This window comes from Vipera ursinii (assembly GCF_947247035.1).
Source record: "Vipera ursinii genome assembly, chromosome: 1".
NCBI classification, from domain to species: Eukaryota; Metazoa; Chordata; class Lepidosauria; order Squamata; family Viperidae; genus Vipera; species Vipera ursinii.
Window position 1 is genome coordinate 307,265,272 of NC_139512.1, and position 24,647 is coordinate 307,289,918.

General features: G+C 41.6%; 1 protein-coding gene across 1 annotated transcript in view; it reads right to left on the reverse strand.

The window, feature by feature from the left end:
- Nucleotides 1-23,627, reverse strand: part of TGFB2 (transforming growth factor beta 2) — a 94,167-nt gene extending 70,540 nt beyond the window's left edge. The window contains exon 1 of the mRNA XM_083348951.1: nucleotides 22,324-23,627. Within this exon, the coding sequence (XP_083205077.1) occupies nucleotides 22,324-22,669 (346 nt within the window). The 5' untranslated portion in view covers nucleotides 22,670-23,627. The remainder of the gene's footprint in view (nucleotides 1-22,323) is intronic.
- Nucleotides 23,628-24,647: the final 1,020 nt, after the last annotated feature.

A 24,647-nucleotide genomic window follows, 5' to 3' on the forward strand; every position in this document is an offset into this window, starting at 1 on the left:
GGCAGATTCCTCATCCTGCCTTTGATTATCTTTTGGAATGCAGTTTCCTTGTACTCATCTTCCATATTTTGTTGTTGTTCAGTCGCTAAGTCCTGTCCAATTCTTCATGACACCATGGACCATAGCATGCCAGGCTCCCATGTCCTCTCTGTCTCCCGGAGTTTGCCCAAATTCATGTTCATTGTGTCGATGACACTATCTCATCTTTTGCTGTCCCCAAATAGAAGAATCAAAATACTGCAAATATTGTGGCATCATTCTTGCAACAAAATACTGCCAGCCATTATTTTAATGCCTTTCCTAATAATATACACTTTTAAAAAGAGATTCAAAATGCTTATATTTTGCCATTCGTTAACACTTTTCCCCCAATCAAAAGCAGATTCTGCCAGCAAAACATTGATTATGTTTGATGGCCTCACTAATGTATTTCATCTTTGCTTTTTCCTTCTGATCACAGTGGTTACTTGTAGTTATTAGAAAGTTTGGTGTTTACATTCAAATGCCTTAAAATGTGAGTTGGCGTTGGTCCTTGGGGATTCTTTTTTTTAGTATAAATCCTAGTTTAGCTCTTTGATGAGTAACAGCTTTGGGGGAAGGCATGAAGGAAAGACATTATAACATGTTTATTTGAAAGGTCAGATCATCATTTATTATGGGAACGGGTGTGCATTTTGAATACCAGGAAAGTAGAGTGCATAAACTCAGGATTATTTTCTTGAATTCTGAAACCATATGCTAGGGCCATATTGCTACCATATGTTGCTACCAGATGACAAATGCTATCAAATGTAGCTACCAATAAACTGGCACTATATTTATTTCTACATTAAAAAAAAAACTAGCTTGCGTAGACAGTAATTCAAAGAAAAGGATCGCATTTTTAAAAGGCATTCCAAAAGATCCTGCATCCAAGACTCTTGTAATGATGTCTAGAAGTGTAAAGCTTACTTATCTAAAAGTAAATCACATCCTCAGTCTTGGGACTGGGCTGATATTTATTCTCCTCCCTAAATTAAATTACAAACAAAGGGGACCAATTTACACTTTCAGGAATTCTGTTATTAGCATTTCATTCACAGCTACTAGAAAGATTTCATACATAATACATGAATCAGGAAGCACCAGTAATCCTGGAGAAGATGTTCATTAAAAAGAAAGGTAGCTATAATTCAACAACAACAACAACAACAAAAACTCTAAACCAGATTTACTGAAAATTCCGGGTACTGACAATCACTTCTAGAAATAGTTCCCGCTAGACTCCTGTGTGATTACTGAATCCTGTCTGATTGAATAACCTAAAATGCACCATTGTTTGGGCCATAATTTACATTCCCCCCTCCCCCGAAACTATAACTTAGCAAAGCTAGTTTTGTACTTCTGCTTTTCAAAATCCAAATCAAAAAACCATTTGATGAAAAATATAATTCTAACCTACAAGCACACCTAGACGTCAATTAATATGCAGAGTTATAAAAAATTTCATTGCTTATGTTGCTTATATATAACTTTTTTAAAAGCTCATAACTATAGACATAAATTGTATCATGTTATAGATAGAAAAGCTTGGAAAGATACTAATTAGATGTTTTCCCCTGAACATGATATAGTATTCTACTATGCAGTTACAAATTTAGACTGAATTTGATCTTAATATTATTCTTTCCCTCCTCAATATCTTTTCTCTTTGTTTCTGACCCTACCTCCACATATGCTCACATTTGTGTGATATATATATAAACACACACACACACACACACACACACACACACACACACGGCCACACATCAGTGAGCTTCTAATAATTTTGAATTATTATCCTACATTTAGGCAGGAAAAATCAAATGCATAGGTATAGTATAGGTGGTACCTTGCTCAATAGTAGTAACTGCGAGAGGGATCTCGGAGTCTTAGTAGACAATCACTTCAATATGAGCCAGCAGTGTGCTGCAGCTGCCAAAAAAGCCAACACAGTGCTAGGCTGCATTAACAGAGGGATAGAATCAAGATCAAGTGAAGTACTAATACCACTTTACAATGCTTTGGTAAGGCCACACCTGGAATACTGCATCCAGTTTTGGTCACCACGATGTAAAAAAGATGTCAAGACTCTAGAAAGGGTACAGAGAAGAGCAACCAAGATGATTAGGGGGCTGGAGGCTAAAACATATAGGGAACGGTTGCTGGAATTGGGTATGTGTAGTTTAATGAAGAGAAGGGTGAGGGGTGACATGATAGCAGTGTTCCAATATCTCAGGGGCTACCACAAAGAAGAGGGAGTCAAGCTATTCTCCAAAGCACCTGAAAGCAGGACAAGAAGCAACGGATGGAAACTAGTCAAGGAGAGAAGCAACCTAGAACTAAGGAGAAACTTCCTGACAGTTAGAACAATTAACCAGTGGAACAACCTGCCTCCAAAGGTGGTGAATGCTCCAACACTGGAGATTTTTAAGAAGAGACTGGACAGCCATTTGTCTGAAATGGTATAGGGTTTCCTGCCTGAGCAGGGGGTTGGACTAGATGACCTCCAAGGTCCCTTCCAACTTTATATTATTATTATTATTATTATTATTATTATTATTATTATTATTATTATTATTATTATTAAGAATACAGGCACTGTTTCGGATCACTGTTTCAAGTGCTTTTTGCAGATGGAATTTCTCTCATGAAAGAGACAAAATGACACACCAACTTAAATACACTTTTCATTTATGTATACATTTGTGTATTATTATTTCTTATGTAGACAAAATTACTCTGTTTATTGTCTAAAGTGTTAAAAAATATTGAGAAAGTTAATATAGATAACTGGGTGCCAATGATTCACTACTGTAGCAGTAATATACTCAGCTTGCTACATCCCTGATATCTCTATATTAGGATCTTTTTATTCAATATCCCACCATTTGTTCTGTAACAAGTTGCTGTTTTTAACTGAAGCAATTTATCAGTAAAGGGGAAATATTTTCTTTTTTTGGATCCTCTATCTGACAGTGATTATATTGTTTGTCCTTCTTTAGTATAATCTATTGCTTATCTTACATTAGTCAGCTATTTGACCTCCCGTTTCAGAACTGTGTCTCTCCTGCGCTGAATGATCATCTTCTGTATGCCAATTGTGAAAATTAAAGATTAAAATAACAATAAAAAGGACTGTACTCTCAGTCTTTACCGTAAACTTTGACAACATTTCCATGCCATCCTTGCAGACTGGAATTTACCATTTATTCAGGCTTCATTCCTAGATACATTTACTCCTACACAGCTGGCAAGAGTCTTGCTTCTGGCTTGCTTCATGTACTGGGTATACCACATTTCTCCAGGCTAGAGTCCTCCAAACGGTTTCAAACTACAATACCCAGAATTGCCAGGCAGTACTACTGAGTACAAGTTGGAAGAAAGTTTGGGTGAGAATTAAATTTTCCATTTATTATTCCGTGCATGTTTGGAAAAATAGATCTGGGGAAACGTATTGCTGGATAAAGTAGGAACAAAATGATCCTGCAAGATCTTTAGTTTGTAATACTATATGGCAAATCTTGTTGCATGGGTATAAATAGGCATAACTCCTGGGGGACTTTATTTCTTTCTCCCTTGCAATTTATAAGCAGAAGTTTCACTTGGTATCCCATTCATTGTCCCCATATCTATCTTCTTTTTAGATATGTCTTAATTGCCAAGGTTGGTCCTTAGAATATTTCAGTTGTACAATCATCATTCCCAATTTCAATTTTTATTATTATTTTTCTTTATTTCACAATAGCCAGCAATCTTCCTAAGTGAATATGTGTTCTCTTTTCTCTATTAAGCCTGTTTCGGCATCCAATACATCCATATACTGAATATAGGGCTTTTTTAAGGGGAGAATGGAACTACCTAAAGTATAGCTCCATATTAGAAATGCTCAGGTTGGTATTTTTTATTTGAAATGGGGAAATCCAACAGTTGAAATAGAATATCACGGACTATTTCAGGATTTTGAATTTTCTGCATATATTCCCATTTACAGGGTTGTTGACCACATCAGACAGAAAGCAATGGATTTAGGGTTCAGTCAGAGGGAAATGGTGGGGTCATTCAAGTGGACGTTCTTCCCTCAGGCCTTGAAAACTTTTAGAAGAGCCCCAGCTGAATCTCTACTCTGCTGATAGGAAGGAGGAGTAGCTCTGCAAGCTCAAAGATTTACTGGACTCATCAATTAAATTCTCTCATATTGTGGATAAGGAAAAACACAGTGCTGTGGTCAGCTGCTTCCCAGCCAAAACAGTATGAAATACTGTATTTCACTCCTAAACCTTGGTGGAGCAGTGAGCTAATGCCTCCTTAAGTAACACCAGCTGCCTGCAATTAGTGCAGGTTCGCATCCCAGCAGGCTCAAGGTTGACTCAGCCTTCCATCCTTCCGAGGTAGGTAAAATGAGGACCCAGATTGTTGGGGGCAAGTAAGCTGACTTTGTAATAATGCCGCTTGGGGGTGTGTGTGAAAGCCCTAACAAGCAGGCATATACATAGAATGAAGGCTACTGCTAAGCTTGTAAGCCGCCCTGAGTCTTCGGAGAAGGGCAGGATATAAATGGAAATTAAATAAATAAATAAATAAATAAATAAATAAATAAATAAATAAATAAATAAACAAACAAACAAACTAACTCCATTTGAGATGTGCCAGCTGCTGACTTGCAAATGCTTAAGGGAAACAAACAAACAAACAAACAAAAATCACAGGACCCGGTTGTTGGGCGGTCTTTAAATTCAAGGCAGGATTTTGAACAAAAGGATGCTTGGGTATACACTCATTTGACACAGGCCAAATGAGGAAAATACCACACATTTCTATGGGAAAGAAAAAAAGGAGTTGGAAAGGGCGAAATGTTTACTGTACTGCTCATTTTGTTTGCCTGTGCCATCACTGCTGATAGCCTCTTCCCAGGAAGTGTTGAAATTTCCACTACCGACACTGACCCAACCACTGAAATTAAATTATCTTTCCCCAAACATTCCAATTTGGGCTTTGGCAAAAAGAAAAGAACTGAAGCCTGTTGAACTGAAACAAACTTTTTTTTTTAAAAAAAAGATGGGTATATAAGATGGGTACATAATATTTGTTGCAACATTTTTTTTAAAGAGCAACTTTAAAAAAAAGCAACTTTTACCCTTTATAGAAATTGCTGAAAACAAACCGCATTAAATGTGTATTTGTGTCTCCTCTGTGTGTGTGTGTGTGTGTGTGCATGCATGCGTGCTCCTTCAAGTCATTCCTGACTTCTAGAGATTGCCTGGACACGTCCCTGCAATTTTCTTGGCAGAATTTTCAGAAGTGGTTTGCTATGGTCTTTTTCCTAGAACTGAGAGAGGGACTGGCACAAAGTCACCCATCTGGCTTCATGCCTAAAGTGGGACTAAAAGTCCTTGTCTCTTTGTGTCTAGTCTGGTGCTTTGAACCATTACATCAGGGGTGTCAAACTCAATTTCATTGAAGGCCGCATCAGCATAGCGGTTGCCCTCAGGGGGCCGGGTGGGTATGGCCAGGGTGGGTGTGGCCTACTGGGTGGGCGTAGCTAGAGTGTGTATGGCCTACTGGGTGGGTGTGGCCAGGGTGCCTATGGGGGCCTGGGCAGGAGTGGGAGAGATCCGAGGGTCTCTGGAAGAAGGAGGGTCTCTGGGCCAGGGCCAAGGCAGTGGGGGCCATTCCCTCACTGTTTCCAGGATGGCTTCGCGGGCCGCATGAAACCACTTCACGGGCCAGATCCGGCCCCCGGGCCTTGTGTTTGACATGTCTGCATTACATCAAACTGGTAATTGTGAAACCTTTAAGTTCATTTGATTACAAGACTAGAATCTCTAAATGCAACAAAGAAGAACTTTTAAAAAATTCCTTAGATATAGACTTCTTTCAATATCTGGTCAATTTTATCACTTGGAATGCTAAACTTTACCTCAGTCATACCGACTACAGTGCTTTCCACTTATAGCACATAGTCTGACTCATCTGCTTAAACTACTGGAACTATTTCTTCTACAATCACATTTTAGATATTTGAGGTATAAAGGAAAATTGAACTGTGACAGAGCTGAGTTCTCATGGGCACAAATCTAAGTGGGTGATGGTGTACAGTCACTCTTCTTAACCCAAGGAAGGAGATAGTGGCAAACAATTTCTCAAAAATCTTACCAAGAAAACTACAGTGCCCTGCCTAGGTAGTGGCCTGGAGTCAACAATGACTCAATCAAACACATACAGAGATCTTGAGACTGGAAATCTACCCTGAGGGAATGCATAGGGATAGGAAAAATTGTTAGGAGAGACCAAGATCATCTGTTCTGTGCTGGTGTCCCTGGGAACAAAGATGGAGGGAAATGACCTCCAATGAGTAATCTCTTAGGCAAAGAACGACTAAAGGGACAGATAGAAAAGGAGCACAGAACAAATCCTTGATGCTCGTTCTATGCTCTACTGCTCTCTTGGATTCAGCAGCTCATGAAAAGCTGTTGGCTTATTACAATGGCTATGTTTATGGTTCCTCCAGCCTGGGAAGAGATAATCCCACAATTAAAATCCATGAAAATCTATCTACCAAATAAACTAGCCAGTCTAAAACAAATAAATGATTTCCTAGGATATTATGCCCTGGTTTACCTTTGGTCCTTCATCTATGGGTGAAACAAGAATAGCAAAAGGTGATACCCTTATCAAAGAGCGAAGCCCTCGCCATAGTTTTTTTTTTGTAAAAAAACAATTTCTCCTGTGCTTTCTTTTTTTTTCCTTTCCCATCCCCACACAAACACAGAGTAGGAGGTACATCAACAGCAGGAGGGGATCTGAAACATCTAGAGACCCAAAGGAGGTAAAGTTCACCCCCAAAATAGTTAAGTGGCAAGAGATTCTTCGCATAACATTAGTATTAGCAGCTAACACTGTTTAAAATAGAAAATCACTTGACTACTTGGAGATTTAATTTAATTTAATTTAATTTTAATTTTATTAGATTTATATACCGCCCTTTCCCGAAGGACTCAGGGCGGTTTACAGGGCATTTTAAAATCACACCAATACAAAATACAAAAGTTAAAAGACAATTAAAAAGATTAAATTATCCCTGAAAATAAAACCCCAGTTAAAATTCTCAGCCTGGGCCAGAGAGCTCAAAGAGCCAAGTCTTCAGGTCCCGGCGGAATGAACGCAGGTCAGGGGCAGTCCTGAGCTCCATGGGCAGCTGGTTCCAGAGGGCAGGTGCACCCACTGAGAAGGCCCTCCCCCTGGGTGTTATCTGCTGGCAATCTTTTACCGGCGGCACCCTGAGAAGACCCTCCCTGTGCGAGCGCACTGGATGAAGGGAACTTGATGCTGGCAGCAGGTGTTCCCTCAAATATCCCGGACCCAAGCCATTCAGGGCTTTATAGGTGATCACCAGCACCTTGAATCTCACCCAGAGGGCAACCGGAAGCCAATGCAGCTCATGGAGTAGAGGTGTTACATGGGAGTATCGGGAAACCCCCATCACAACTCGCACGGCTGCATTCTGCACCAGTTGAAGCCTCCGAGTGGTCCTCAAGGGCAGCCCCATGTAGAGAGCATTGCAGTAGTCTAAACGGGAGGTCACGAGCGCATGAGTGACTGTGCGTAGGGCATCTTGGTCCAGGTAGGGTTGCAACTGGCGCACCAGGCGAACCTGGGCAAAAGCCCCCCTGGTCACGGCTCCTATATGATCTTCAAAATTGAGCCATGAGTCCAGGAGGACGCCCAAGTTGCGAGCCCTATCAACGGGGGGGGGGGTAACACCTCACCCCCCATCATTTCTTGGGAAATGATCAGTAATCAAAAAGGTTCATAATCTAGATTTACATTAATAACATTTAAGGAAATATGAGTATGCTTTGGGCATTACAGTGGCCATGCATAGGGAAGAAACTGGAACCACACTATCTAGCCCCTTGTTGGTATAATTTTTGCAAATGATGCATTTCTCTTTTTCCCCCTGTTCATTTCCAAACAAAATCAACATCCCTATATCCAGGTTATTTGAGGACTGTCTCATCCCAGTCTCATCGACCCATCCCACAAGGACAGGGAAGAAGGACATATTTAGGACCCTGCTGGTTAAAGATTGTCAACTGGCGAGGTCTAGGAAGAAAGCCTTCTCTGACATTGCCCCCACCCTATGAAACAGTTTGCCTCCACTCCTGGTCTTCTGGAAGTGTATTAAAACTTGGCTCTGCCAAATGACCTTGGTGGTACAAAAGTGCCATGCAACCCTGGGGGTGATTGGTGGTTGAAAGTGCTCCCTCTACCTTTTAACTTTGCAATTGTTCCTTTTTGTTTTAAATTTGATTTTTAACTTGCAATTAACTAAAGTTTTTGCATCATTTGGGAGTTTTTTTCTATAAATTAGGCAGAAGCATGCAAGTATGTTGGATGGTATAAAAATGTGTAAATAAAATAAAAGTAAGTAAACACTCAACTCCTTCCACTGTAAGGGCATGCATGTCTTTTCAGCCAACATATCAAGAAAAGACTATGGATGAGAGTTGCATCTGAATGAGAATTTAATCTATCCTGCACTATTCTAGCCAATCTGCAAACCAAATCACAGTTATCAGTATTTCTAGTTCTCCAAATTATGTAATGCAAGTTCTCTAAGATTGCAAAAATATGTATAGTAGGAGAAAGTGGATTGAAAACCTTAATATTAAGTTAATACAAGAATATGCCTTATATTAGAAAAAATATATGCTGGGCAAGATTTGGTATTGGATTTTAAAAGAAGATAGTGCTCATATTTTTAAAGATTTTATTTAGCACAAAATCTAACAACTTCACAAACTTCACTCTATTATCCATTTATCTGCCTATAATCATCCGTTGGTCACTAACATGACTAAGACTTAGGCAATTGATCCTAAAATTCAGGGAATCACTTGACACCTACATGTCTAAGGGCTGATCCTCAAGACTATATTCAGGTGATATCACCAACCACCAGGCTAAACATCCAGAATCAGAGCACTGGAATAGAATTTATTTACTTTTATTTATTCATTATTTATAAAATTTGTTTGCTGCCCATCTCGTGGTTCAGGCGACTCTGAGTGGCTTACATCAAGATAAATGTTGATTTCAAATACCGTATATAAAATTGATTTTAAAATTACAAAAATTAAAACAAACTAAAAAGAAGGGTTTGGACGGAAGAGGTCGGTACCTTCTCCATTAGTGCACCAACTACCTCCAGCCAATAGCTTTTCCTTCATAGCCACCTCCAGCCTACTTAGCTAGGTTTTAAGGCCTTTCCCGCAGGCTAAAAGAGAGGGGGTGGTTCTCACCTGCTGTGGCAAGATGTTCCAAAGAGCAGAGAAGGCTCTTCTGGATCCCACCAGCCAAAATTCCTTGGGGTCCGCAGTAGGCCCCTTCTGCCAGCACAAGTGGGTCGGACCAATCCCATTGGGGAAAGATGGTGCCACATTTAGAATAGGGAAAGAAGCCCCTGGGATTGCCAGAAAGTGAGACAGTCTAGATTTTAGGAAACCTTATCTTAGCTCAGTTTAACATGAATAGAACACTTTCCATTCTAGCTACACCTTCCCTCCAGGGTCTAAAGAAAGGAGGTGGCATGCAAACCTGAGGCTTGTTGCTGTAAAACCAAGACCACAGCTTTGACTTATGCTGAAACTGAGCCCAGGGATCGAGATAACTCCTTTGGATTGTAATTTAATGTGAACAAATCCACACTTCCTAAACCAAAGCATGAATTGAAACACAATTTTCCATTTCTATTTATCCTTTTCCAAATTTGGTCGTGCTATTTTCCTTTTTTTTTAAAAAAAAAGCCTATAAAATGCATACCAAATGATATAGTAGAAAAATGTATGTACACATTAGAAAAACATGCATAAAATGCATGCTACATTTTATATGGGCATATATATTTGTTTTGTAAGAAAAAAAGAGACTGCTGCAGAAACAGGAAAGAACAAACTAAAGTTTGGAAAAATAAGAACTGAGTGAAATTGAACTTGACAGATTAGTTCATCTCTATTAATGACACTTTCCTCCCTTCCCTATTATGCATCTTTAGCAAATTACCCAGAGCAGACAACTCCTCTTATTTTTTTGCATTTGGCACTGCAAATGTTGTAGTCATAGGTATTAGATCAAAATAATGATGGCCTGGTTAGTTTGGTCAGAAAAGAGAAGCAATATCCTCACAGCAGATTATTCCCAGCAGCAAGGTGAACACCCATTCTTTGAGAAAAGCCATTTCCAAAGAACCAAACAAAAAGAAAACTAATCCACAATCACAACTGGGATGCCAACACATTTTATTTGGGGCTTCCTTAACCTGGTGTCTTCTTAATATATTAGGACTGGAAGACCCAGAATCCCCAGCCAGTATACCATCTGGGAATTCTGAGATCTGCATCCCCAATACATCAGAAGGACACATGGTCAGGGAAAGCTAACCTAAACAAAAACAAGTCTTTTTCACCCGGACAATCCTGTTCATGAAGCATTCCTGGTTTATTAATAATTTAAATTAATACCTCGAGAAGCATCACAGTTCCAGGCTGAGAGAAAAAAAAAGCATTAAAAAAAAACTAAACAAAAACTGTAAGGTATGATTTGTAACGGGAAAGAAAACATTTGTGTATTCTCATGAAGACTTGTTTTGTCAAAATGCACTGGGAATTTGGTTGAATCGGTAATGCAGAAAGGCTGAGATGAGAGACACTGTGCAGGCAAAGGAAGCCAGAGGCCAGCTGGAAAAGGTTCTTTAGGATCACACTGTCACTGGAAAGAGAAAACTTCTCACACACCAATGCCTCATATTTCATTTCCTGGGAATGTTGACAGTTAGCAGCACATATTTAGGAAAATGAATTCCATTACCCTCAAATCTTCAGAGCTGGTTCTGAAGAGGAGAGCTGTAAAAATCCTGGACGGAAAAGGTGGGAGACAAATAAGACGCTTTCATGCTCAAGTAAAGGGCTGCTATAGTATTCTGTCATCTAATTGCAAACTAGAGCAGCTAAGAAATTGCATTCAGCTTCTGTGTAAATTAGAATAAATGCAAGTCACCTAAAGTTCATGGTCTCCATGACGTTCAGTGGGGAAACGTAAAGAATTACAGTAAGGAAGATTATGGGGCTCTACTATGTTTCAGTGCTGGAGTCCCCAGAGTCCGGTAGTCCTGAATACAAACATTTCCTTTCTCCCCCAAAAAATCAATGGCTGCCATCCATGTCTATGGAAAAAGGAATCCCAGCATCCCATTCCAACTGAAGCCAAATCTGCTGAGTGATGTGGGGAGCTTTCAGACAGCAGTTTCTAGAATGCCACAGGTTGCTCCCCTGAGGTGCTGTTTAAAAATTCATCACATACAGAAGAGGAACCCATGTTGTCTATGCATGGAAAAGAAGATGAGTATTTACATAGTCACTCCATGAATGAAATCCTTTCCTTCTCTCTCTCTCTCTCTCTCTCTCTCTCTCTCTCTCTCTCTCTCTCTCTCTCTCTGTGTGTGTATGGAAATGATGCATCCTAACACAGATCTATCATCCATTTAGCCATCATCTACAAACTTCATCTAGGTATTAATCCATTGGTCTAAGCTGGCAGTGCTACAAAAGGGATCCTGGAGTCATGATGGGCAGCTTGAGGAAAAGATCAACCAGGGAGCAGCTGCTATAAAAATAGAAATCTATTCTTAGAAACATTAGAAAGGAAACTGTAAATAGAACCGCCCATATAATAATGCCCTAACCTGCCACTCTCAAGGGACTGTATACAGTTCTAGTTCTTACACATTAAGAAAGATATGGGAAGCCTAGAAAAGGTGGAGAAAGAAAAGTAGGGGCAACCTATTCAGGAAAAATCTATTTCAAGGCTTCTCAGTTTCAAGCAAAGGAGAATAAAAAGGGTCAGGGATCTCCACAGATGCATAGGATGGCTGCAACGGTAGGACCAAAGTTCTGCCTGTTTTATATGTCATACATAAAAAAAACCAGGAAGACCTTTCATCCCACCATTGTAGCCGCTGTTTTGACTTTTTTCATTGTGCCCTGCAACTCATGGTAGAGATATATAAAATTTAAAGATGATGCAGAAAAAGGGTGATGACCTTTTCCTCCATCTTTTGTAATTTCAAAAGGCCATCTGCCAAAACAAGAGATTAGGGGATTGATGGAAATAAGTACTTCTTCACAAAGCATTTAATTAAACTGTGGAAATTGCCATTTTAATCATCATAGCCATTCTGTATTGTTTCAAAAGGGGACTGGGCAGACTCACAGAGGACAGGCTATAAAAGGCAACTAACACCGATGGCATCTTCAGTCATAAGTAGCATACGCTAAATATTGGTTTCTGGGAATAACTGGTATGTGGGAGATAATGTGGGAGCTATTGTCTTCCATTCCTGGTTTCCCCAGAATGTCTGTAACTGGCCACTGCATGATTCAAAATGCTGAACTAAGAGAACTTATTATCTAATTCAGCAGAGCTCTTATATTCTTATGATCAACAAAATTTTATCTATATTTTGAGTCTGCAAACATTTATTCTCTGTCTTTTGGTTATCAGGAAGGCTAGAAAGCCACCTTAATTCATTTACTTATTTTTATACAGCTCAATAACTAGAGCTTTTCTAAGCAGTGTTTGAGAATTAAAGCTTATTAGAAGTAAAACATAGTAAAAAAACTACATACAGCACTATATATGGCAGTATATAGAGGTATCAGAAGCAGCTATAATAACATCAATAAATATGACAATTATAAGAAAATCACAACAAGGCACGTTGCTGAAATACCAAAGTGACATTATAAATGCATTAAAAAAAGGAACACACCTTATCAGTTAAATCACAAATGTGACAAGTGGCACAAGAACCCACAACTTCTTCAATTTATGAAAAACTACAAAGCCTCCTGTGGTATATTTTCAAGGCTGGCACATTTATTTTGGCATGAATTGCCTTTTCATTTCTAAAAGAGCTTCTTAATCAGAGTCCACGTCTCTCAATTCATAGTTTTCATTATAAAAAGAAGAGGCAGAGAAGAACGCTGATCTTCTTTCTTTAAAAGCAACAGCCAACTGTAAATGGAACACTTTTTCCATTCAGCAGCTCATTGTCTCATGTGATTAGTTTTCAGTTTTTACACTGAAGGCAGTTGGGTGCAACTTTATTTTTGCCCAAATATGATTCCTTCTGAAAGGTCAGGATTCAATCTCCTTTCCAAAAAGAGAGAACTGAAGTCAGTTTTCCCAAGGGTATATTACTAAGATCCTAATTCTGTCTTCCAGGTATAGTGAGACTTCAATTCCTGACACTTCCAGAGATAAATTCCTAGAGTGTTGTTTCCCAGCCCAGCAGAATGTGCAATAATGCCATAATGTACATTACAAGAAGAATTGGGACTCTAGAGAACAGCTGAAGCATGCCATTTCTTTGAAAGAACTTTTTACACTAGTTTGATTCTATCAGGGTAATTATATCATACAATATACAGATTAATTTAAAAAGCAAGTACCTCATATAAATTATTAATAAAGATCCACACAGTGAATCGATTCAGCTCTTCTATTTATTCTAGATAAATTTGTGTACCAATTGAAAGGGGATAGTCTTGAATCAGAATAAAAGTTGGAAAAAGATAACAAGGTACCATTTAAGAAATCCCAGCATTACATGGATAAAATTTATCCTGAAGCAGAATTCTCAAGACTTTGTGGGCCACATGTTAATAGTTTCTCAAAAATTTCATTGTAACTTGAGTACCAATTAATTGTCTGTCTTCTTCTCAACTTAAAATATGCTGTCAAAAATTCAGTACAATCCTTCATGTTTCAGCAGATTCCCCAATAATGCCTCTCTATCCTTCTTTCTTCCATCATCCAATGTTTACAAGAGGGATGGAACACCATGGCCATTCATGGGAGTCCATGGGAAAGGATACAGGTGACATTGTCAGTATCACAATGTCATGCAAATTACATAAATTGTGTGATTTGCTTCAAGTCAAGTTGCTTTTTCAAGTTGGAGTTTAGCAACATTCCACACATGTTTCTTGACCTCTGACATGCCAAAAGACAACATCTTTCACAGCTATGAACAACAACGTATTTCCTTACAGTCTTACTGAAGCTCATCCCATTCTTTTTCTCAACACCCAATCCCGTAAGTGAAATTTCCTGGACACCAAACCAATGCATATTTACTTGGAAGTAAGTCTCACAGAGTTAGTGGCTTTTTAGTAAGTTCTGGATTAGTTCCTCACTCATCCATGACTGTCTTATAACCAGGGCTTTTTTTCTCATAGAACGCTCAGAATGGAGTTCCGGCACCTTTTTTGGATGGAACCTTGTAGGGTAGGCAAGGCGGGTTGTATGACATGTGTGAGTTCCGGCACCTTTTTCTTTTACAAAAAAAAGTGCTGCTTATAACACTGCACACTCTTGGAAAACAAAACCAGTAGCCCTGCCTTCACTATGCTAGTAACCCAATTCCTTCAAAGGCAAAGAACTTGCACCCCTATAAACACTGGTAAATCAATTCCTCATTGATAAAATAGAACTAAACCATTTTATCTTGTTAGTTTAGAAAGTTTTCTTTCATTAGATAAAATGCTGAGCAAGGGGGTAAGGGGGGGAGGAGGGGAAGAAATGAAGTGAATATTCGAACCAACAGAAGGATAAATCACACCAGCAGCACTTGTAAAGCTGAAGTACAGACCAGAGATTCAAAGAGTGCAGGGGCGGAGGTGGTGGTGAACTGTTCTGCATTAAATTATTTTAACTTTCATGTGGAACTGCTACAAAAAGTATAAACAGTTGCAGTTTTTCAGGCCTCTGTAAATTTATATCCCAACCTCTGAACATCAAAGTGATAAATTACTCTCTAAACTTAAGCCCAGTTCTTACTCAAGCAAAACTTTCATTATAGCTAAGGGAAAAAAAGTTTTTCCTCTGAAAAAAGCAAAGAAAAAGACATAATTGGTTCTTTTATACGGATTAAAGACCAGTTATACAATTTAGACTCTAGAAAGGTACACTAATAATCCTTAGAATAAACTACTTTCTCACGTGATTCTAATTTTACCTTCAAGCTCTGAATGGCCAAAAATTCAGTTACAGAACGAGAAGAAACAATGACATTTGAAATAAGAAGGCCAATTCATCAATAATTTAATTACAAACACTCCTTCTTAACATTACTACTAATTACATACTTTTGATACTGAGTGTCTGAATGCACGTCATAGCAAGTGGCAATCCTTTCAACTCTGCGTACCTTGAAAAAAGCTAAACTAGTCCAGATTTCTGGATGGGAGACCACCAGAAAATCCAGTGGCTCTAGCTAGACTGAAAGGTAAAACAGCAACTTGTAGAAGGCAATGGCAAATCTTTTCTCCAATGATAACAAGAAAAACAACAGGGACATGTCTATGAAATCACCAGGAGTTGAACTCAATTTGAATACTTTTTTTCCCCTTTAGTTGAATGTAAAGTCAAATTGACAGTTAATTCCTGCATGCATGTTTATCGGACTATGACTGCATATTGATATTCCCAACATATTGACTATCACAGATAGAATTAGTGTTAGGATTACGCACACCTGCTGCCGGCATCGACTTCCCTCCGCCCTGTGCGTTCCCACAGAGAGGGCCTCCTCAGGGTGCCACCGGTCAGAGAATGTCGACTGGTGGCCCCCAGGGGGAGATCCTTCTCTGTGGGCGCCCCGGAGCTATGGATTCAGCTACCGGTTGAACTCCGGACGGCGCCCGACCTTCGCTCCTTTCGCCGCGAGCTAAAAACATACTTTTTTGAACAAGCTGGCCTGGCCTGATGAGGGGATTGGGGGGGGTTGTTATTGTTATTTTATTAGGTTTTAAAGATGTATTTTAGTATGTGGGCATTTATTTAATCTTGTTTTAACTTTTGTAATCTGTATTTTTATTCTTGCCCGGTTCACCGCCCTGAGTCCTTCGGGAGAAGGGCGATATAGAAATATTATTAAATTAAATTAAATTAAATTAAATTCTAATAAGGGGATGCTTGCAACAAACTGCTAAGCTTGTAAGCCGCCCTGAGTCTTCGGAGAAGGGCGGGATATAAATGGAATTTAAAAAAACAACAACATGTGAGAATGCATTGCTACTCTGGAAACTGCTGGTTGTTTCCTGCATGCATGTGTACACATAATTGCTTTGTCTCACTTTTTTCTCAGCATATCAAAATGGCGATAATATCCATGCACACATGTAAAACCCTTCGGCGTGAGAAGCAGTTTCCAAAGCAGTTGTGTAAACCTGGAAAACTATGTGGCTGCTTTAATGGGTCAAGGAAAGGTGTTATGTGTACCCTCTCAAGTACTGTGAAGTATAGGCTTCCAAAGTTTTCCACAACCTGATTCAACCTATTTCAGACCACATAGAACACAACACTTTCAACAGACAGTGAAGGAAGGGTCTTGCAGCCCTTCTAATACTGTTACATATCCCATATGGTGAGGAATGTTGGAAGTTGTGGTTCAGCAACACCTAGGAGGCCACTGATTCTGCATCTCTTAATGAATTATTTCTGCTTGATATGCTCAAACCTGGTACTATTATTATTATTATTATTATTATTATTATTATTATTATTATTATTATTATTATTACATTTATATCCCGCCCTTCTCCGAAGACTCAGGGCGGCTTACAAGCTTAGCAGTAGCCTTCATTCTATGTATATGCCTGCTTGTTAGGGCTTTCACACACACCCCAAGCGGCATTATTACAAAGTCAGCTTAATTGCCCCCAACAATCTGGGTCCTCATTTTACCTACCTCAGAAGGATGGAAGGCTGAGTCAACCTTGAGCCTGGTGGGATGCAAACCTGCACTTATTGCAGGCAGCTGGTGTTACTTAAGGAGGCATTAGCCCACTGCTCCACCAAGGCTCTATAGCACATAGAACTTTGTGCGACTTATAAGTCAACACTCAACTAAAATGATATGTAATACCCAAATGCTCCATCCTTTCAAGCACAGTTATATTTATTTTATTTTATTTATTTATTTATTTTATTAAATTTCTATACCGCCCTTCTCCCGAAAGACTCAGGGCGGTGTACAGGGCAATAAAATGCAACATACAAAAGTTAAAAAGAAAATTAAATTAATTAGCCCTAACAATAAATAATTAAAATAAACCCAAACAGGCTGGCCTGTTCAAACAACCAAGTCTTCAGGTCATGGCAGAAAGAGCGAAGGTCAGGAGCCGTCCGGAGCTCAACAGGCAGTAGATTCCAAAGGGCTGGTGCACCCACAGAGAATGCTCTCCCCCTGGGGGCTGCCAGCCGGCAATCCCTGACCAACGGCACCCTGAGGAGGCCTTCACTGTGGGAGCGCACAGGACGAAGGGAAGTTGACGCCGGCAGCAGGTGCTCCCGTAAGTAATCCGGACCCATGCCATTTAGGGTTTTATAGGTCATCACCAGCACCTTGAATCTCACCCGGAGGGCAACTGGAAGCCAATGCAGCTCACGGAGGAGAGGTGTTACATGGGAGTATCGGGAAACCCCCATCACAACTCGCGCGGCCGCATTCTGCACCAGTTGAAGCCTCCGAGTGGTCCTCAAGGGCAGCCCCATGTAGAGAGCATTGCAATACTCTATCCGAGAGGTCACGAGCACATGAGTGACTGTATGCAGGGCATCCTGGTCCAGATAGGGCTGCAACTGGCGCACCAGGCGAACCTGGGCAAAAGCCCCCCTGGCCACAGCTCCTACATGGTCTTCCAAACTGAGCTGTGAGTCAAGGAGGATACCCAAGTTGTGAGCCCTATCTACGGGGGGGGGTGTAACACCTCACCCCCACATAGTTATATGGTGGACATTATATTTAATTTTACAACTATATGTATATTAATTTGAGTGGAGGTGCCACTGAGTTTAATAGGATCAACCTGCTAAAAAGTATGTTCAGGATTCCATATCATTCGTGTGTGTGTGTGTGTGTGTGTGTGTGTGTCTTTCTGTCTCTGTCTGTCTGTGTGACTCTGTGTGTCATATTCATGAAGGTTTGTAGCTAGCTGTATTTTTATCTCAAGAATTAATAACTGCTTTAGGCAGGAAGGGACCTTTACTAGTTTATCCTTCCCACTCTGACCTTATTATTTATGAGTGCAATTGGGCATAAGACAGACAGATAGATAAATTTTTGCTAACTCAATAGAACTAATGGAGTTAGCAGCATTATCAGCTGTCTTTTATTTAAAATGTTATGGCATGCTCCAAGAAAACCTAGGAAAGAAAATAACTGCTGAAGTATTGTGATAAACATTTTTTGTACAGCCTTTAGATGGGAGTCGGATCCATTCCAGTCAGAAAAGAAATTTCTAGCATGATAGGAAGTGGAGACAGAAGGCTAATACAAACTGATGACTCAGAAATATATATTGATTCTAAATTAATGCAATTACAACTACTGAGAAACTTCATTGGGTATGCTTATAAAGAAATTAGGCTAAGGAAAGTAATCTGACTGGCATGTTTTTGCCTATTTTGTAGAAAATCCAGTTTTTGGGACACATTATGCAACCTATCCTAACATCTCTTACAGGTCCTTCAGTCCATCCAGGAGAAACCAAATGCCCTTTTATTCCCTACGTGCAAATGACTGGCAAAATTTTAGCCCAATTCCACTTCAAGTCTTAACCCAGCATCACACAAAAAGTTTAATACGAATAAATTCTGAGCTAATAAGGTTCCTTCTTTAAATGTTGACACAGTATTATGCATATCCCATAAATACCTTCTGACTAAAATTCATCCCAGGAGATTGGCACCATGCCAGGGCTATTCATATTTACTGTATTTATATAGTACAGTTGGCCAAAGATAATACTGAAGACAAAATATGCCTTGAGATATATACAATATCTCTGGGTTTTCCTTTTAAATCTCTTCATTGCTAAAAATATTTACAATGAACTTTACAAAATGTCCCACAAAGACCTATCAGGGATCTGCACGGTGATATATAGCCAACTATGAGTATAATTAGAGCATATTTGTAATATTTGAGCTGTAGTCTTTACCAAACGCTAATGTCTCTGTGGTTTAAAAAAAGTTTCTTTTTTAAAAAAAAACCTGAATGATTACTCTTTCCCAGGCCTTTTACTCTATGACCTCAGTGTGTTTGTAAAGATCTCCTCCCCTCCTACTACTACCACATTGTCTGCTTGACTGGTACTAGAAGACTTAAAACTTTTAAGGCTGCAAGGAATCTGAAGAGCAGCCTAGCCAGCCTTGTGTCTTCTCGTTTACATTGTAGCCGTTTCTTCTTGGCTGTATATGTTTTATTCCCTTGAGAATGGCTCACCCAGCCTAACATATAACTAGACAGCAGTGGAAAAATGGTTAACTCTTTTACTCTGATCTTCTCAACCAAGTATTTGCACAGGAAGCCTGGCTGCAAGCAAGCTGTGGGCTCTTGAACAACTGATGCTCCCTATTGGCCAAGGCCTGTAACCTCCACTTGTCCTTTTCTGCCGTTCTATTTCAAGTCTGGGGGGGGGGGGCGGGGAAGAGGGGGGAAAGGGAATCCAAAAATGTTGGGGACACTTTTGCATGCATGCTAAGATAGCTAGCTCTTCAGTTTCCATGGGTAGTTGAATTTTCCAGGAAAAAGATGCGTAGCTGTAAATCATTCACTCTGGATAAGTGAGTGAACAGAGGATAACATGCTTCTTTCTAGGGCTCAGCGACATCAGAAAAGTGCTCAAAGAGACTGGGAGAGCGTCACCCTTATTCTCTTTGTATTTAAAATGGTAAACAGTTCTCCAAAGAAAGGAGTTTTTCCATAATGTTAGCCACATTGGGGGTGGGGAGGGCAGGGAATTGCATGTGTGGATGTTTGTACATAAGTACGTGTGCATTCTAATGCCTTGAGTTCACTTCTGCATTTCAGCATTATTGCCACAAATTATACCAGAGAGCTTGCACATCCCTCCTTGGCTCCAGCACGTTCTGCAAAATGTTTTTTTTTCCCCTCAGGGCAGCAAGGGTGGAGTGTGTTTATCATAGACTTCTGGATGGTGCCTTAATTACAATAATAAAGCCCTTTGATTCCCAGGGTGTCCTCTTCCTTGGATTGTCATTTGACAATAAAAAGAAGAAAGAGAAGGCAGCTCACTAAGAATTGGGTGCAGAAATTGCTGGCTGGCACTCTAGCTCCCTAACACTCATTGGCGTGCCTCAGCAAGCCTCAGAGATACACCTCTGTAACAGTCAAAATAAATAGATTACTGAGATAGAAAATCTAGCATGGAGTTACCCAGATGGCTGCAATGCCTTCTCTATTATCTGCTTCTCAGAGATGATCAGGAATCAGTATATAGGCTCCATATAAAAGAAGCAGAGTATTGTTCTAAGACAGTATTTGGCAACTTTAAGAAGGGTGAACTTCAACTCCCAGAATTCCCCAGCCAGTACATGCTGGCTGGGGAATTCTGGGATCTGAAGTCCACCCATCTTAAAGTGGTCAAGGTTAAGAAACATTGTTCCAAGATATTCCAATTCTGCTCCAGACCACAATAATCAGTTATGAGACTTCCATAGATTTCATAGTCTGATTTTCTAAAGAGCAAAAAAAGTCCACCATTTCAGAGAGTGAAGCAACAATCCTGTCTAAAGTTACCTAGGAGTAACACCCACTGAACTTAATGCAACTTACTTCAGAACAGACATATATACAGGATAGCAGTATAACTTTGCAATGTTGTGCACACTTATGTGAAGATAACTCCACTGGGCTGGGGTTGTTTCTAGTTACGATGCAGAGCCTTGTTATTTTTATATTTATATCTCACCTTTTTGGGTATATAAGCACTCTAATTGACTAGACTTTTTTTGGCCACAGCCCAACAGCAAGTCCAAACCGGAGCTGCAATTTGAATTCAAGTCTGCCACTGCCAACACTTAATGCTCAGCTTTTAGATTTGTATGAAGCCAAGTTCTTCAAGCTCGCCCTGATCTTCAGAAGAGAGAGTCCATCTAATCAGATCCAGCTGACACATTCCCAGGCTGTGTCCAGGAAGCTGGCCTTAAAAAAATGTTGGAGGGAGATTTATTTTGTACCTGGAGAGAAGATGACCACAAATATGATGGACTATTAAACTGAAAAAGGGTTTGGACAATTTTTTGGTAGGCAAGAAAAACTTGAGTTTCAGAGTCAGATTCTTGTTTCTCTCCATTCTCCCCACTTCTCATCCCCTCCTGCCCTAATTCCAACACAATCCAGCAGTGGCTAGAGAAGAGGAGGCCACAGGATGGAAAGAAGAGATAGGAGACTGCTAAGGCAATAGGAAGGGGGGGGGAGTGGGCTCCTGAGGAGGGGGGCGGAGGGTGGTTTTAATCCCATTTGTGATGTTTGTTGACCCAGGTGCTTGCTGAGAAAGATCCAGGATTTGCAGAAGTCTCTGACAAAGTGCTGAGGTGGAGAGGATCTATAAGGAGAAAACACTGGGGAGGGAGCTGGAGTTGCCAACTGAAGGAATATAGAGAAATATTACACAAGGAAGAATGACAGGAGAGAATCAGAAAAAGGAGCCTTCCAGATATTTCTGCTCCTCAAAGACACCAGCCGGCCAACTTTGGGTAGGGTGGGATGTTATGTACTCTTTAACAAAAGCTTTACGGGGAGGTTCCCCAGAGGCAAAGCCCAATTTGCATTTGTGTTCTCTGCTATGAAGTCTTTGCAAGTGCTCAGGTTTGGATGTATATGGTTTATAGCTCTCACAGAAGGGTAAAAGACAGGCACTCTGCAGATGTTCAGAGGCACACGCATCTCGTCTTACTTTGCGTGTCCCAAGGTTACACCTTGGCACTCAAAACATTCCCAAGGGTTAGATGCAGAGCCCGGATTTCCCCCGTTTAACCTCGTTGATGAAACTTAGCTCACTTGCTTGGATTTTCATCCTGAGGAATAAAATGTTGCTAGTTGTGCTATGCTGTTTCAGTAATTGCCGAAATGCAACTGGTAGGTGGCTACGTCAACATCCTCGCTTTTGCAGAGGAAACCCCTTGTCACATTTTTAACATGTGGGGGAGGGGTCTGGAATGTCAAACAGCTGAATTACAATCTGGCCTCTCCCCCGCCCCCCAATCTCTGTGGGACCTGAACCGCCAGGCACCCACCTGAGCTCTCAAGACAACAGAGAAGACACCTCTCCATGCCCCGCACACACCCCATCAGGCGCATTATACATATACCCTGCAACAACCAAAGCTCTACCTGGCACAGGCGCCCAGAATTATTCAGAGTAGACTTACTTGCCGACAGGTACTGACTCCCCATGTCAATTTTGTAAACTTCTTTGGCGTAATATTCCTCATCGCTCCTTTCCTTCTCGCAAGAGGCCGCCCTGTGGTTCGCTTTCTCCTGCAGCAAGTCCCTCGTGCTGTTGTAGATTGAGATGACCTCCGGAGGAACCTCCTCGGGCTCGGGGTACTCTTCCGGAGGGCTGGTGAGTTTCAGTTTGCTCAGGATCTGGCCTCGGATCGCTTCGATCCGCTTCCGCATGAACTGGTCCGTGTCTAGGGTGCTGCACGTAGACAGGGCGAAGGCCACCGTGGCCAGATCCAGGGTGAGGAACACGCTCAGGAGATAGCAGTGCATTTTAGAAAGAAGAAAAAAAGGTTTAAAAATGAAAAATAAAATAAAGCCCCAAACACACTTCTTTTCCCTTAGCTTCTCCCACAAAGGAAGGACCAAAATGTTTCCTGGAATTTTCTCCGTGGCAGTTGAAGGTGTGCAAACGAGGTTCAGATCTTCTTTAAAAAAACAAAACAAAACAACAACGAGGGATCGAAAGAATAAATGCAACCGATCGTTAGTCCAAACAGCGTATGTCAAGTTGCCAGTCCGCCAAACCGCTCGAATTGGTTGCAAGTCCTAGAGCGAGCTGGCGAGCAGATGCGATGCTCCAGCAAAGGTGGAGTGTTCAAACCAGCAATCTCTTTCTATTAAAAAAACAAAACAAAACAAAAAACAAAAAAAACCTGCAACAGGTAGCGCCTAATTAAAAAAAAAGAGAAAGAAATGTAACAGGTTGCAAATGTTGCTTTAAAATCAGGAAAGCAGGTTGCCTTTTCTCCTCCCGGCTACCGAACAGAGAAAGGAGATAATAAAATCCCAAAAAGGTTGCGGGAGTGGGGGGGGCGGGAATCACCTCTGGTACGTACAAAAAGTAAAAAAAAAAATCCTAAGAGTTGAAGGAGTGCGCGGAGGAGGAAAAAAAAAGGAAGGGAAACTGGCCTAAAGCGAGGGCTCCGGAGACTCGGCGCCCTGCTGCCCACAAGCTCCCACGCTCCAAATTGAGATGGCACCGACTGGCAGGCGGAGGAAAGTAGGTCCGGGGTGGGGGGGATGCCCCCCTTCTGGGAATCAGTGCGTCGCTCCCCCCTTTTGGCCAGGGGATTCGTGTCCAGCTGCGAGCGGAGGCGAAAAGCGCCCACGTGTGTAGAGATGCGTGTGTGTGTGTGTGTGTGTACGCGCGTGCTGGCGCCAGGACAGACCCCGAGACGCGCCTGGGACAGCTGGGCGCCTTCAAGGTGGTTCTGCCCGCTTCCCTCCCTTCTCCTCCCGCGACTTTTGCTCTTCGACCCCCCCACCCACCCCCCACTAATCCCCCTTCGCGGCGTGGGCAGCGTTCTGAGCGGTCCTGCCTTCCTAGGGACGGCCGCGGCTGTTTGCATTAACCGACCAGCTCACCTCCCTCCCTACCCCCCCTCTCTGTGTGTGTGTGTGTGTGTGTGTGTCTCCCTCTCTCCCCCCCTCTCTCTCTCTCTCTCTCTGTGTGTGTCTCCCTCCCTCTCTCTCTCTCTCTCTGTGTGTGTGTGTCTCCCTCTCTCTCCCTCTCTCTCTCTCTCTCTCTCTCTCACTGTGTCTCCCTCTCTCTCCCTCCCTCTCTCTCTCTCTCTCTCTCTCACTGTGTCTCCCTCTCTCTCGCTGGCGACTGCTGGCTGCACAGCTTTTCCAGGCTCTCCCTCTCCTCCTCCTCCTCCTCCGCTTCAGTGTTTTAAAAGCCAAACCGAACCAAGAAGGCAGAGCTACCGCTGTTTCTCCGAGGCTTTGGTGATTCCGCCCCCTCCACCCGCGCGTTTTCTCCTAAGACTGGAGATTGCAAAGTTCGTTTTCCGCCCTCGCCTTGGCACTTTTCCTGGCGGAGTCGTAGGTGGTGTGCCTTTTCGTCTGTTTTTTGTGTGTTGTTGTTTTTTTTTTTTTTTTTGGCCCACGGCTCCCTCCTTCCCCACGGAGCTTGAAGAGATGGGGGCTGGCAGGCACGCCGCCCCTCGTCCCCAGGTTGTCTAGCGGCGCTAGCCTCTCCCCTCTTCTCGGAGCCCTCCCCCACCCCCCCACACACACACCGTGCTCAACTCACGGCTTTCGCCCGCAGAGAACCTCACGCACTGCCGGAGAGGGCGGGTTGATAAGGTTCCCTCGGACCGCGGGTGGGAGGGCGTGAGTGTTTCCACTGCCTCCGCAAAATGACGCGGTGAGGGAGCCGACAGACTTAAGTGACCGGGCGGATAAGGACCCTGATGCCTTCTTGAACCTGGGCTATGTCTTGTTCTGTTCCAGGGAGGTGAAAGAC